General features: G+C 35.0%; 1 protein-coding gene across 1 annotated transcript; it reads left to right on the top strand.

Moving 5' to 3' along the window:
- Positions 1-855: 855 nt before the first annotated feature.
- LOC121416553 lies at positions 856-9,375 on the top strand. Its single transcript, XM_041610047.1, has 5 exons — positions 856-1,067; positions 1,583-1,723; positions 4,808-4,992; positions 5,345-5,393; positions 8,825-9,375. The coding sequence occupies exons 1-5, from the start codon at positions 884-886 to the stop codon at positions 9,115-9,117; spliced, it is 852 nt and encodes a 283-aa protein (XP_041465981.1). The 5' UTR covers positions 856-883; the 3' UTR covers positions 9,118-9,375.
- Positions 9,376-13,617: the final 4,242 nt, after the last annotated feature.

Genomic DNA, 13,617 nt, shown 5'->3' on the forward strand with positions numbered 1-13,617 from the left:
GCATGAGCGCTGAAAGGCAGCTCGAGCTAAAGCCGGGGTAATAATAATAACAACGCACCTCGGAATAGAATATTTCTAGATAGATGGAGCTAAATAAATGCCTATTATTATTATTACTATTATTTGTTGCTATTAATACGACATACTACCTTGCACTAACTCCACTAGTTTCCAGATAAGGATGTGTAATCCATGATTGTTGTCATTAATATTAATTTTGAGGTTTCCCATTTCAATCCATTTATGTACATAGTGTTTGAATAACCCGAACCCTTACCCTTTCATTAAGAGTATTTTAATGTGGAAATACATGTATTTGAAGAGGCTATTATTCTGTTTGTGGTAACTCCCGCAGGAACTCGGCAGGACAGCATTTTGCTGGTAAACGCCAAGCTGGTATATAACCAATTACCTATGAAACATTTTACGTCTATGCTAATCAGTCATAGGGGCTGACGTTATAGACGACAGATATCACTCTCGGGCATTTTTATCATAGTGGAGACAATGGCAGACTTGGGATTCGAACTCACAACCTTGCGATTATGAGTCCAAAGCTCTGACCTATGAATGAAATGAATAGTGTTCAAAACTTGTGATCGGCAGTTAACAAAATATTTACTGAACATAATTTAATCAAACATTTTTTCCTCGATGCTGCTACTATTGTTTTTTATTTCACTTTGAAAGTTATACAAAACAATCTTTAGGCTTTGTAAAAGAACTCAGCTCAGGAACATTCATCTTACTATGCCTCTATCATGTCTATATCGTAGATGGCGCATGTCCAGATGGCTGGGACAGTGCAGGTCCTAGATGTTACAAGTTCCAGCAACAGCTATCCTTGTCTTCATACGCAGGGGCTACATTGTTTTGTGCAGACATGGGTGCTAAACTTGTAGTTTTCCAAATCAAGGAGAAGATGATTCAAGTGGGTGATAATTACGCTGCAGAATATATAAGCGCTGCACTTGGACATCTACTTCACTTCTGGGTTGGTTGTACGGATGCTGACGTAGAGGGCTTATTTGAATGTGAAGACGGTACGCAGCTATCCCTATCCAGTAGTAAGTTTACTCAACGAATATTACTGTAATACATGCATGTAAAAGAACCACCGAAGAATTTTAAGATTAATTGCATATGATGTCAATAAAGCTCAAGAGATGTCAAAGATGGGGCTTGCTACCATAACGCCAGCCCAAATAATAACAACTTTTAAATAAACAAAACACATGGACATAAGGGGATGAATGGTATTTAAATGACATTTCACAAACAAACATAGTTACATCTTTCTCAAAAATGTTTTAGAGATTTAAATATTGAATTTGAAATAGGTTTCTACAAACATGAGATCCTGATATCCATTTGTGCCGTTTAGCACTTTCGAAATGGAAAAAAGAAGGTTTTTTTCCTCAATTTATTCATTCACCAGAGACTTATATGCATTAGACACGTTACATGACATCTTTAACTGATTTGTTGTGTGTGATATTTCGTCAATGAATTTAAGTCTAAAAAAAAAAAAATCTTAGGAAATTAAATACGGGTTTAAAAGGTGTGTGTGTTATTCTTACAGAACTGTGGAATAGTAAGCAAGGCTATCCGAGGAGTTCTGTTGGAGGGAATGGCGTTGAGGACTGTGTTTACTATTTACCGCACACCTACCGCTTGGAGGATACTGATTGCCAAAACGCATCGGCCGTCGCTCTCTGTGAAGGTGATAAAAATGCATACGCATAGTAATTTCTTCAGTTTTCATCATCAATATATCACATGACATTTACACAGTGGCGTACCTAGGATTTTCCACATGGGGGGGGGGGAACGTCCGCCAAGAAATTTGACAAAAAAAAGTCTTCAATCTCAAATAACGGATTTGGTACAAGAAAAAAAAATGACAAGCACAAAAAAGGTCTTTAAGCTCGTCAGGGGGGCAGGGATACATCCTTTGCACGGGTTGAGGCTCGTCAGGGGGGGGGGGGGTGTTGACTCCCTCCCCCGTAGGTAAGCTAGTGTATTTACAGTAAGCATCAAACACGTACACGTTTTCATCGTTCATTTATTCATTCATTCACTTATTTACTCTCTCTCATTAATTAATTCATTCAATTATTAATTGATCCATTCATTCTTGCAGTCCATAATCCATATTTTATTGTTCAAAATAGACAACAGAAAAAAAAACTACGAAAATTTGATTTGCCCAATTGATCGTGGGCCCGGCAGCCGCTGTGCAGCGCCAAAACGACGAGGCTTGCACTCTTTCGAACTGCCGGTAAAATTTCAAAAATGCTTTATATCACTGTAAATGGCAATACAAGCATATTTTTTTTTCGTTACGTCTCTTATTTTTGTTTATTTCGTTTGCATTCATACACCAGTAAGATATTTTTGTTGTTGTCTAATTGTGGTAAAATATGACCTAGTTGATGATTACAAGGAATCAAGTTTTCGTTACATTGCTGTTATTGTCCTTTTGTATCTTAAGAAATTGTACTTTCTGTTCGGTTTAAAGTCTAATTGAGGCTATATAAATTATGCACGCTATTTTCTAACCCAATTAAATAATATGTTTCAAATCTACCAAATCCAAATCAAGTAGTTACGATAAACATTTTTTGTTTATTTTGTAATATAAGTGGTTTAGACTAACCAACATACTGCGAGGGGCGATTCATAAAGGGATTTTACTGAAATCTATCCATTCTCACAGTTCAAAGATTAATTCATAATGCTTACAATGAATATACGAGAGGGTATCGTTTTGAGGGGCTTGGACATGCCCTTGTTGATACAAAAATATGTTTCTTTGTAAGATCAATAGAAATATTATGTAAAAGTATGTTTCACACCTTTTCTTAACACTTTCTTTGCTTTCCTCAGTCATCAATCTCATTTTTTCCCTTCATTCCTTAGTATTAATTTATTATTATGTATTGTGTATATATATATTTTTTATTTTTATTATTAACTTCTTTTCTATTATTATCATTAATAGTAAATTATTACTTTCTTTTTCTTTTTTTTTTTGGGGGGGGGGGGAATCGCCCCCCACGACCCCCCCCCCCCGCCCATTCCACACTACACACACCAGCCATACATTAAAACGTACTTTTAGGGACCACGATGACAGGAAATGAGTTTTGATTATTGAACAAAAAACAATACCAACTATTATAAACCCGTAGATTAGGCAAGGATTAATTTGCTCAACAACTTAAATCTTCAAGTTATACCTCATGCATTTTACAAGTTTTGTTCTACCTGGTAGGAAATTTGTAAAGTGATATATTAAAAGGCACACTATAGCGCTTACAAATTACAAATCTAGTCCAGTATTGAAATATTTGCACTAGATTGCATTAGTTCAGGTCTACAATGGACATGATGGAAAGATCATACTGGGTTAACTTGTCAATCGTTTATCAAATTTTAGTCATAATAATTTAGTTTTTGATTAAGGAAATCATTATTGCTTAGGATAATGATTATATATTGATAATCTCGCTTTCATTCAAACCCATTTTATCATTTCGTGTTTATCAATTAATCTTAATTTGTTTTCGTCTGTACAGGCTAAATATATACTCCAGCAAAAATAAAAGAAAATAAAAATATATCAGACAAGCAAGCGGCGTTTGAGAGGAACACATATATAAGGACACTCAGAACAAGAAGAATATGTATCGCACCTAGAAGGAGAAGTGATCGCTACAGGAACAGCCCAGTCCCCTTCTTTACGAGACTTTTAAACTTATGGACTGAGAAGAACTATGTTTTACACCTTGTTGTTTTATTTGTCGCTTCTCTTAGACTGTAACTGATTTTTGAAATATTTGTGTAATTGTTAATGTCTGCATTAATCATTGAACTTTCTTTTCCGAAAAGTCACTGGCTCATAATGTTCTAACCGAGTTAACATTTTTATTCATTTTTTTTTGTACAGATCATATTACTTCAACGTCCTCTTTTTTGTTTTTAATTCCTTTTGGGATAATGCTTAATGATTATCATTCATCATGTTCATGACTCCATTTCCTGTATATTATTACCATCAACACAGTGTTTCTTTAGAATCATTATCAAGCATATCGAGAACAATCTTAACCCAGATTACTATTTCATTTCGAAATCCTCTGTATGGGGAATACATGTTTTCCTCCTTCAATCTGTCCTTAATTAATAGCTTTTGTTTGTTTCTTTACAAAGGGAAGCATTATTTCAAGCAATCCACTTTTTAATCTACATGTATTGTTATTCATTCAACATTGGTTAAATATATATTCATGTTAAAATGTTCATTACGTTAAAGGTATATACATTTAGTCTACACCTAACCTTTCCCCATTCCTGCTTTTGACATTACTTCTCCCTCTGTATACTTTTGTTGTATCCCCTTTCCAATGTTATACGTTAGTATACTTTTCTTTTTACTGTTTTGCTTGCTTGTTTACTGAAATTTTACTCTGTACAAATTCATGTAATTCAGCCTTTGGCTGCTAATTGATTTTTTATCATAATAAATGCCATTTATCTATCTATCTATCTAAGTCGTACAAATCCAACATGAATAAAATTAATTTTGGTTCCTCAATCACAGATATCTTGAAGAGTATGAGAACGAATCTTGATTTTTCGCCCTTTGTGTGTTCTTTGAATACATATGAACCATATTGAATACATTACACCCCCGTGCCTCACCTGTGGTAACGGCGTCGATTGATGGAGTCTTATAGAAATATTTGCCTCAGGATTCAGGGGACTAAATTATGATAAACCCGGTTTATTATTGTCCATATAGTTGATCCTCTGTCTGAACCTCCGACCGCAGCAACCAATGCTTATCCTACCACTCAAGGGGCTACAACATCAACCACACCAGGCCAAACAACCAAAGATCCTACACAGCCAACCACGCAAGGTCCAGCAACTCAAACCACCACAATGGCCTCCATAATGCAAAATGTGGTCACGGATTTGGAACAGGTAAAGCATCTGCGAAATTGTTATACCTTTGATGCGCGGGCAGCAGTCCGTGAAGCACCACCGTTTTGATTGTGATTCTGTCCCTATATAAATATATAGTTGCGATATTTCCCGATCGTCAGTCAAACATCTCTGGCAAGTAACTTCTATTCTATGGCGGGATCGCAGCATGATTTTTTAAAACCATATTGCCCCCCCAACAAAAAAATGCAAAATATAAGATTAATGTGATCAGAATTATCAGGTTTCTTCGTATAATAATACTACTGTCAAATTATAGATGGATCCTGCTTTGAATCGCGAAGAAGCTGAGATAATGTTTGATGTCTTGTGTATTTATTTTACACCCAAGGATGGAACCACCACTGCAGATGAAATTTCCAGCAGAACTACCAACGATGGTGAGTATCATCATTTTATTGAAACAAGTCATATGATGTACTTAAGATGGGGGAGACAAGCCAAGGATATACACCAACCTTAAACGACAAGTCCACCCCAATAAAAGTTGGTTTTAATATAAGGAGAAATATCCAACAAACACAACACTGAAAATTTCATTAAAATCGGTTTAAAAAACAAGAAAGTTATGACATTTAAACAGTTATATGCACATCCCCAGTGTGCAAATAAGCAAACAAATTATTTATTTATTTTGTTGAAATATATTTATTCAGGAAAAACACGATATCAGTACAAAGACACTGTTTTACATCAAGGTTCTGAAAAGGTTATGATGTCACCAACTCACTATTCATTTTGTATTTTAACAGGTGCAAGTAACATTATTTTAAAAATCTGTGGTTAAATCAAGTTCGTCACAATCGTCAAATCTGCGTAAATTGAAATATTGTACAGCTAAATTCAAACGATAAAAGACAAAAGAAATAGTGAGTGCGTGAGTAACATCATCTCTCATGCGTGAGTGACTCTCTGATTTGCACATCAATGAGTTGTGCCTACAACTGTTTTTTTTTCAAAAATAAGCAAATATGTATAATGGAAAAACTTTCTTATTTTATTTCCGATTTGGATGAAATTGTCAATGTAATGTTATTTTGAGATTTCTCCATTCATTAAAATTAACAATTTTCTTGGATGGACTTGACCCTTAAGGTAAGAACAGTGCGAAAAAATTTGGAAAAACCTGCCCAAAACTGTGTAAATTATCAATAAATGTTCATCTTTGCATTAGGGCACCTTTTTAATTTCCCGTTTTGTCGATAATGACCAACTACATATTTAGTAATCCATCATCTAATGACAAATTGGTTACAAACGACTTGATAAAATGTTGACGTAGATGAGACTGTTATTCGAGTCATTGTCTACCATTTCTCAAAAAGATGTTCCTCGATCATAGTCGCCCCTGACTAGGAAATTGTAAAAATACGTTTGCATGCCAGTAGCATCGTGGTGACTACTTTATCTATTCATATTTGAAGAATTTAATTGCAAAAGGGGTTAGGTCCACTTTTTACCATTCCGAGAAAAACCATGTTTTTTATTCTCACTTACTGCAATACTCTTATGGAAAACTAAATTGTCATGATGTACTACCTTATCATGTGAACATGAAATTGGGTATAAAAAGAAATCCACATGTCTTCAATTTTTTCTATATATATTCTTTTAAAAATTATCATCGTTGACCTAACCCCTTTTGCAAATAAACTGAAATGAATCCAATCTATTTTTCATTAAAATAGTTATTTTCTTTGCTGCCTTTATTCACGTTTTAATGTGAATTTCAATTTTTTTTGTTTTCGAGGTTTTGAGACAGAATACAATAAAAATTTATGAACAATGGACCTAACTCCTTTTGACAAATTAGCTTTTTAGAATTGTTTGTTTTCAAAGTAGGAATTTCAACTTTTCTTTGTTACCATTCTAAAAATCTATTCATTGAGACCAAAAAATCAAATTTGATTAAAAAAGGACCTAACACCTTTTGCAAGTGAGCTCTTCATTTCCTAGAGCCCACAGACCGATAACATTAGCATGACTAGTGACGGAAAAAAAATATTCAGAACTAAAAGATTTAGTAGAATTTTACCCAACATTGGATAGAAAGGGAGCAAAAATGTGTGATGTTTACCCCTACATTGGGCTGTTTCAACGAAACATTTCGTAAAATTTACAATAATTTTTTTTTACTGAACTAACATGCATGTTCCCATTTTACTGGGTAAACATTTTTAAGAGAGTATAATGCTCAGTGTTAAATTGGTGTTTGCTGTTTTGTACTTTGGTGAAAATAAAATGAATGCAATGAAATGAATATATAAAACACGTCATGCACGAAGCTCTCTGCCGACTGATTCTATCGTCACCTTCATCTTTTAAGGACGTTCCACTGTTAAAATGATATCCAAGTCATTTCACCAAATTTTACAGAGACTTACTTTGGTATCTGTGCATTGTGAAAATGCAAACAAAATATAAGTTCATGTGCTTATTTTTTTGTCAACGGGACTTAAAAGTCGCCGCATTTGAATGGTATGAAAATATTGCGCAATCATGGGAATTATGCCTCTCTTATACCTCACGAATTCACCAAATGAGTTTAAATCATCTTTACTCAGTAGAAATCAAATTTCACAAAACTTTCAGGGTATGTAACTAAGTGGATACCAAAGTAGGAAAACAAATATTTTAATTGGCAAAACTATGTCTATTCGGAGTCAGCAGCGCCCTCATATGACAAGAATGTTGCATTAACAAATCTTCAAAGGATGAGAATATACTTTAAAAAGGATATAATTTAAGCTGCACTTTATTCGAAATCCATGTCATTTTCATCAAATTCGGAAAAGTTGTTATGTAGAGGAGTGCATTGGAAAGACGTTCGAAAGTTAAAAATATGGGGTCCATGTGCTCGTTTTTCAACTATCAGTGTCCAAAGTGATGCGAATTGGCTTGTAAAAGGCCTAAAGTGCGTCAAAAACATGCATAAGTCTAATAACACCGTCTATAATACGAATCGTTCCGTAGTTCTGCTGCCAAACGTTAAAATTTCATGTCATTTTCCACACTCTCCAGATTCGTAGAGGAATATATTCTGAAGACGTTAAAATATAAAAAAATTATGTGGTCCATGAGCTCGTTTTCAAATTATCAGTGTCAAACGTAATTGCAAGTTGGCTTGAAGCAGTCCAAAATCGGTCGAAAACGTGCCAAAGTCTGTTAACACCGTCTAAAATGCGAATGGTTCGTGGTCTGGCTTTCAAACATTGAAAAAACACGTTCCTCACACTCTCCGGATTTGTAGAGGAATAGAATGTAATCGTACTCGATGGAAGTAGAAGAAATTCAATGAGAGATTCAAACAATGAGGAGAAAAGAAGGATTGACTTTCAGGGATTACTTAAGCATGAGGTCCGGGAAAATTGTTTCAAAGATACCCGTGCATCTAGTGTTTTATTCAAATTCACACCTAAAAATGTTAAAAGTGTTATGTGGAGAAAGACAGGTAAGCCTATTATTTGAAATTGGTAAATTTTGTAACTTCTAACACTTTTAAAATCAAGTATTCCCCCCCCCTCTCTTTCTCTATTTACAAAGGGTCTTTTCTGGCGACTTTTGGGTTTGGTCACATGCAGATGAATTAGACATACTGTTTTATAGTCTGGTATTAAGAACCGATGAGAATATTCATGCCATATGTTGTGTTCAAGTTGATGTGCATGTTTATATTTCATTACGATTGTTCTGCTACATTTCTTTAATCATAGTGTTAATGTAATTGCTGATTGTCCTTTCACCGGCATGCTTCGCTAATAATATGCCATTATCACTATTTCGTTACTATGTGTTGATTAATTGCATGCAGCTACCACCAAAGCAACTCCACTTCGCAAGATCAGCAAATCCAACGTGTTCCTCCCAGGCAAAGACAACAGTGGACGCAGTCTGATTGGCTACTGTCTAACTGGTCACGTGATGGAGACTGTGCGAATGGTGAGCCAGTTACAATGCGCTATGATGTGTGCTGACATCGTTGGGTGCCAGTCTTTCAACTACATTCAAGGCGGTGTTTGCGAGCTGAATTTCGCACTGGAGGAGGGTGCACATGCTCGCTTTTTCAGCCGATCTGACGGGTGCACTTATTTTGGACGTGCTTGATTTTTCAGCACGAAGAAGCCCCAAGATCACCATACATAGATTACATTTTAAGTCAAAATATAGGCATATGAGGAGCGATGTTTATCGCGATGTGAACTGGGTTTCAATAAAAAAGGGAAGTTTATCACACACATTCCACCAGATATATTGATTATGAATATTTGTAATATTATCACTTCTAAATTCAGTGTTATCCGTTGATGAATTTTCTACATAGTCGCATTTTGTTTACCCTTTAGTTGCCTTCAGGAGAAACAAATTGATGTAAATGTGTACGTTGTCTCGAAATAGCATAAATAAAGTTGATTTCGATGTGGAATCATATGTGGTGATTTATTTGATACATTTTTTTCTTACAGGTTTTGTGTGTTTGTTACATTACATTTTCAGGCGCAGTTTCAGAGTTGAACTTTTACAGGAGCTGATTGATGCACGCAAAGCGCGATGTCATCAAATTCAAATCAAAAGGAGACGTCTCATGCGTCTCTAGACATGCTAGAAGAAAACTGAAATTAGGCGAATTTTTAGGTAAAGAGTGAGAAAGAGAACAGGAAAAATATCTGAGGAGAAAAAAGAGAGAAGAGAGAGAGAGGGGGGGGGGGGGGGAGAAAGTTAACGAGGTTAGGTGCGTATCCAGGATTTTTACATCCCGGGGGCCCCGACAAAATGTCGGCACCTCCTTGAACATTTCAGAAAATGGCGCCCGCTCCCCTACCAGGCAATCATAGGTGCCTTAAATACATGCCGAATTATTTTATTTCTCAATCAAGTGAAAAGGGCAATGGAAGACAATAAATAATATTCATATATACGTTGTAACACCACTTTTTGAAAATAATAAAATGGAACCCCAAAAATAGAATTTTAAGCACTTTGGATTCAGTTTAACTTCTCATCAGAGTGGTAAGCCCCACTATAAAGTTATGTGTGTGGAAGTTGTATTGTTTTTACCAGAGGCGGATCTAGTTTCACCAATACCGACATACCTGTTTCAAAATTGCTTTTTTAAAAACGACCATTATAAATCATTGTTACGCTTGGATAAGTATAATCATCTTGGCTAGAAATACTTTTTTTTTATTTGATTTGAATTTATTCAGACAGATAAAATGAATTATTTACATGTCTTGGATTGCCAAACAAGGTCTAGAAAAACCCATACAAGTCGGCATCCCAGAATATAAAACAATACATAATCAACAACATTAGATAAGAAATACAAATAGGCAGAATATCATATGAAAATAAAACTACAGCAGGGAGATAATAAATAATTCTTCAAAGTACTAAATTTGCATAATGATAATTCAGGTGTCTAATTGGAGATATTTTAACAAAGCTGATTTAAATGTATGAAGTGATTGATTGCTAACTACTATTTGTGGGAGATGATTCCATTCATTAATTGTTCGAGGATAGAAGGACTTCATGTAATAATCTTTACTAGCAAATGGAACATTCATCTTATAAGTGTGATCATTTCTTCCTATTCTATTTGCTCGTGTGCACCTATTCACTTCTCCTACATTAATCAAGTTGTGAACGATTTTATAATAAAAAACAAGCCGATGGTATTTACGTCTTTTCTCTAATAAGTTCATTTTAAACCGTTTTAATAACTCGTTATACTTTGAAGTCCAATCTTTGGACATCATCCTGACGTAACGTTTTTGGATGCGTTCAATCATATCTTTATATTTTATTCTGTAGGGATCCCATGCTATACATGAATATTCTAGACGTGAACGAATTAATGTTTCAAAAAGACTTTTTAAAATAGATACTGGGCAATTAACAAAATTCCTTCTAATAATTCCCATTATTTTGTTGCATCTTATATGTAAATCCATACATTGATCGTTCCAGTTTAAAGAATCGTTTATTATGATACCTAAATATTTTTCAGATTTAACGTCTAATAGTTCCTGTCCATTAATAGAGTACATATATGTTATATCATGTTGCTTTCGTGACATTTTCATAATTTTACACTTAGTTAAATTAAAATCGAGCTTCCAAGTTTCAGACCATTTGCTTAAAACTTCTAAATCGTGTTGCAATATTTTACAATCATTAACAGAGAAAATAGGACGGTATACTATACAATCGTCTGCGTATAATCGAATAGTGGATGAAATATTGTTAGGTATATCATTTATAAAGCATAAAAATAACACCGGACCCAAAATTGTCCCTTGGGGAACACCGGATTTAACTTTAATCCACGACGAACATTCACCGTTTATAACAACTCTTTGGTAACGATTTTGTAAAAAATTCATAATCCATTGTAAATTTTTAGAAGTAACACCATACATTTCTAGTTTTGTTCGTAAAAGATCATGGGGGACACTGTCAAACGCCTTGGCGAAATCGAGAAAGGCAATGTGGACGCTAGAACCAGACTCCATATTATAACTCCAATCATTGATTGCTTCTATAAGTTGTGTTTCGCAACTTCTTTTTCGGCGAAAACCGTGTTGATTATCACATAATATGTTATATTTGTTAAAGTGTTCAATAAGGTGTTTACAGAAAATACGTTCTAAGATTTTGCATGTAACAGAAGTAAGTGATATAGGACGATAATTAACAGGATCCTGTTTGCTACCTTTTTTATACAGTGGGCATACATTTGCTCTTTGCCAATCATCTGGCAGTACACCTGATGATAAAGACATATTAAAAAGCTTGCAAAGGGCAGGTGCCAATTGTTCCGCACCTTCTTTCAACAAACGTGGTGGTAATTCATCGGGTCCTTGCGCCTTTGATACATCTAAATCTTTTAACAGTTTTAAAACTTCAGCTTCGGTACACTGAACATCCTCCATAATAGGTACATTACATGTGAATTCAGGGTGAGCAAGGGTAACATGATTACTAAATATTTGATTAAATTGTTCATTAAAAACATCAGCTTTTTGTTTATCTTCTGTAATAATTGTACCATTTACCTTTAAACAATCTATTGTACCACGGTCACATTTTCTAGACTTAATAAAATTCCAAAAGCGTTTTGGACTGTGTTTTAAATTGTTACATATATCATTTCGCAAATAATTTATATAGTTTCTTTTAAGTTTCTTTTTTACTTCTTTTCTCAATTGTTTATATTTTTCCCAATGGACTTTTTTAGTTGTTCTTTTAGCTTTTTTAAAAAATCTGTTTCTTTTTCTCATCATTTTCCTTAAAACCTTATCTACCCAGGGAACATTTGATCCTTTCCTCAAATTACCATGTGGAACATTTGCATCACAAATCTTTTTTACGGCGGATTTAATAAACTGCCAATATTCCTTTACATCTCCGTTTTCCTCAGAAAGTACTATGCTTGGATGAGACGTAAATAATAAATCTAAAATGCTGCCTGTCTTATCCGTAATCCTTGTCGGTTGACTAACATGTTGATAAAGAAAATTGTTTTCAATGATTGAAATAAAATACTTAGTTAACACCGAATTTTCGGATGCGGCATTATATCCGTTAATCCATTTCAAACTTGGGAAATTAAAGTCTCCTGTTAAGATTACATTGCATAATTTATTACCATTTTGTGTTATTAAAGACATAGATTTATCAAGTTCATATACAATATCTATCTTACTATTCGGGGGTCTGTAAAAAACACCAAGAAGAATAGACTTTGTATCTTTAAACAATATTTCGCACCAGATAATTTCACACTTAGTCTCGAGGTCTTCTCTTCGGAGTACCGACAAACTATTTTGGTACGCGATGAGAATTCCTCCACCACGTCTATTTCTATCTTTTCTTATCACGTTAAAATATTGAGGAAAAATCTCAGAAGATAAAATTTCCGGACATAAATGAGTTTCAGTAATAAAAAAAACATCAGGTTTATCATGTTCAATAATTGTCCTTATTTCGTCAATTTTATTTACGACACTCCTTGCATTCAACGATATACATTTGAGATTGTTTTTATTTAGATTAAAACGTGGAGGTTCATCGAGGTGCACAGACGAGTGTCCATCATTGGCACACTCTTCTTGGCCTGTTCTTTAATAAGTGCAATACTTTTCTTTATGTCCGAACTGACTACAGCGGCGACATTGGAGTTGGATTCCGTGTCTGCATGTGTGAGCCCTATGATTGGGTTCGCCGCAATATTCGCAACATCTTCCGTACATTGTGGTCGTTCCGCGGACTACTGATGCATAGGCTATGTTTCCATGGGAACCAAAACGCGTCGCGGGAGTCGATCTTCGTCTTGGCGTGTAGTCATACATTGGTGGTTGAACGGGGGGTGGGGGCTGACGGGGTTTTGGAATATCGGCGGTGAAAAAGGATACAATGACGTGTAGGCATACGGATGAGGTTTTGGTGGATATGGAGGATTTGTGAAGTTCACCAATGGGCGTAAAGGCGGGAAGGCGTGCTGGTAGGACTCTGAAGTGGCATATTGGGAGTGTACAGGGACTGATGGGGTTGTCTGAAGAAAAGACGATTGAGGTTGTATTCCTGAGGGGGGTTGAGATG

The sequence above is a fragment of the Lytechinus variegatus genome, chromosome 6 (assembly GCF_018143015.1).
Source record: "Lytechinus variegatus isolate NC3 chromosome 6, Lvar_3.0, whole genome shotgun sequence".
Lineage (NCBI taxonomy): Eukaryota > Metazoa > Echinodermata > Echinoidea > Temnopleuroida > Toxopneustidae > Lytechinus > Lytechinus variegatus.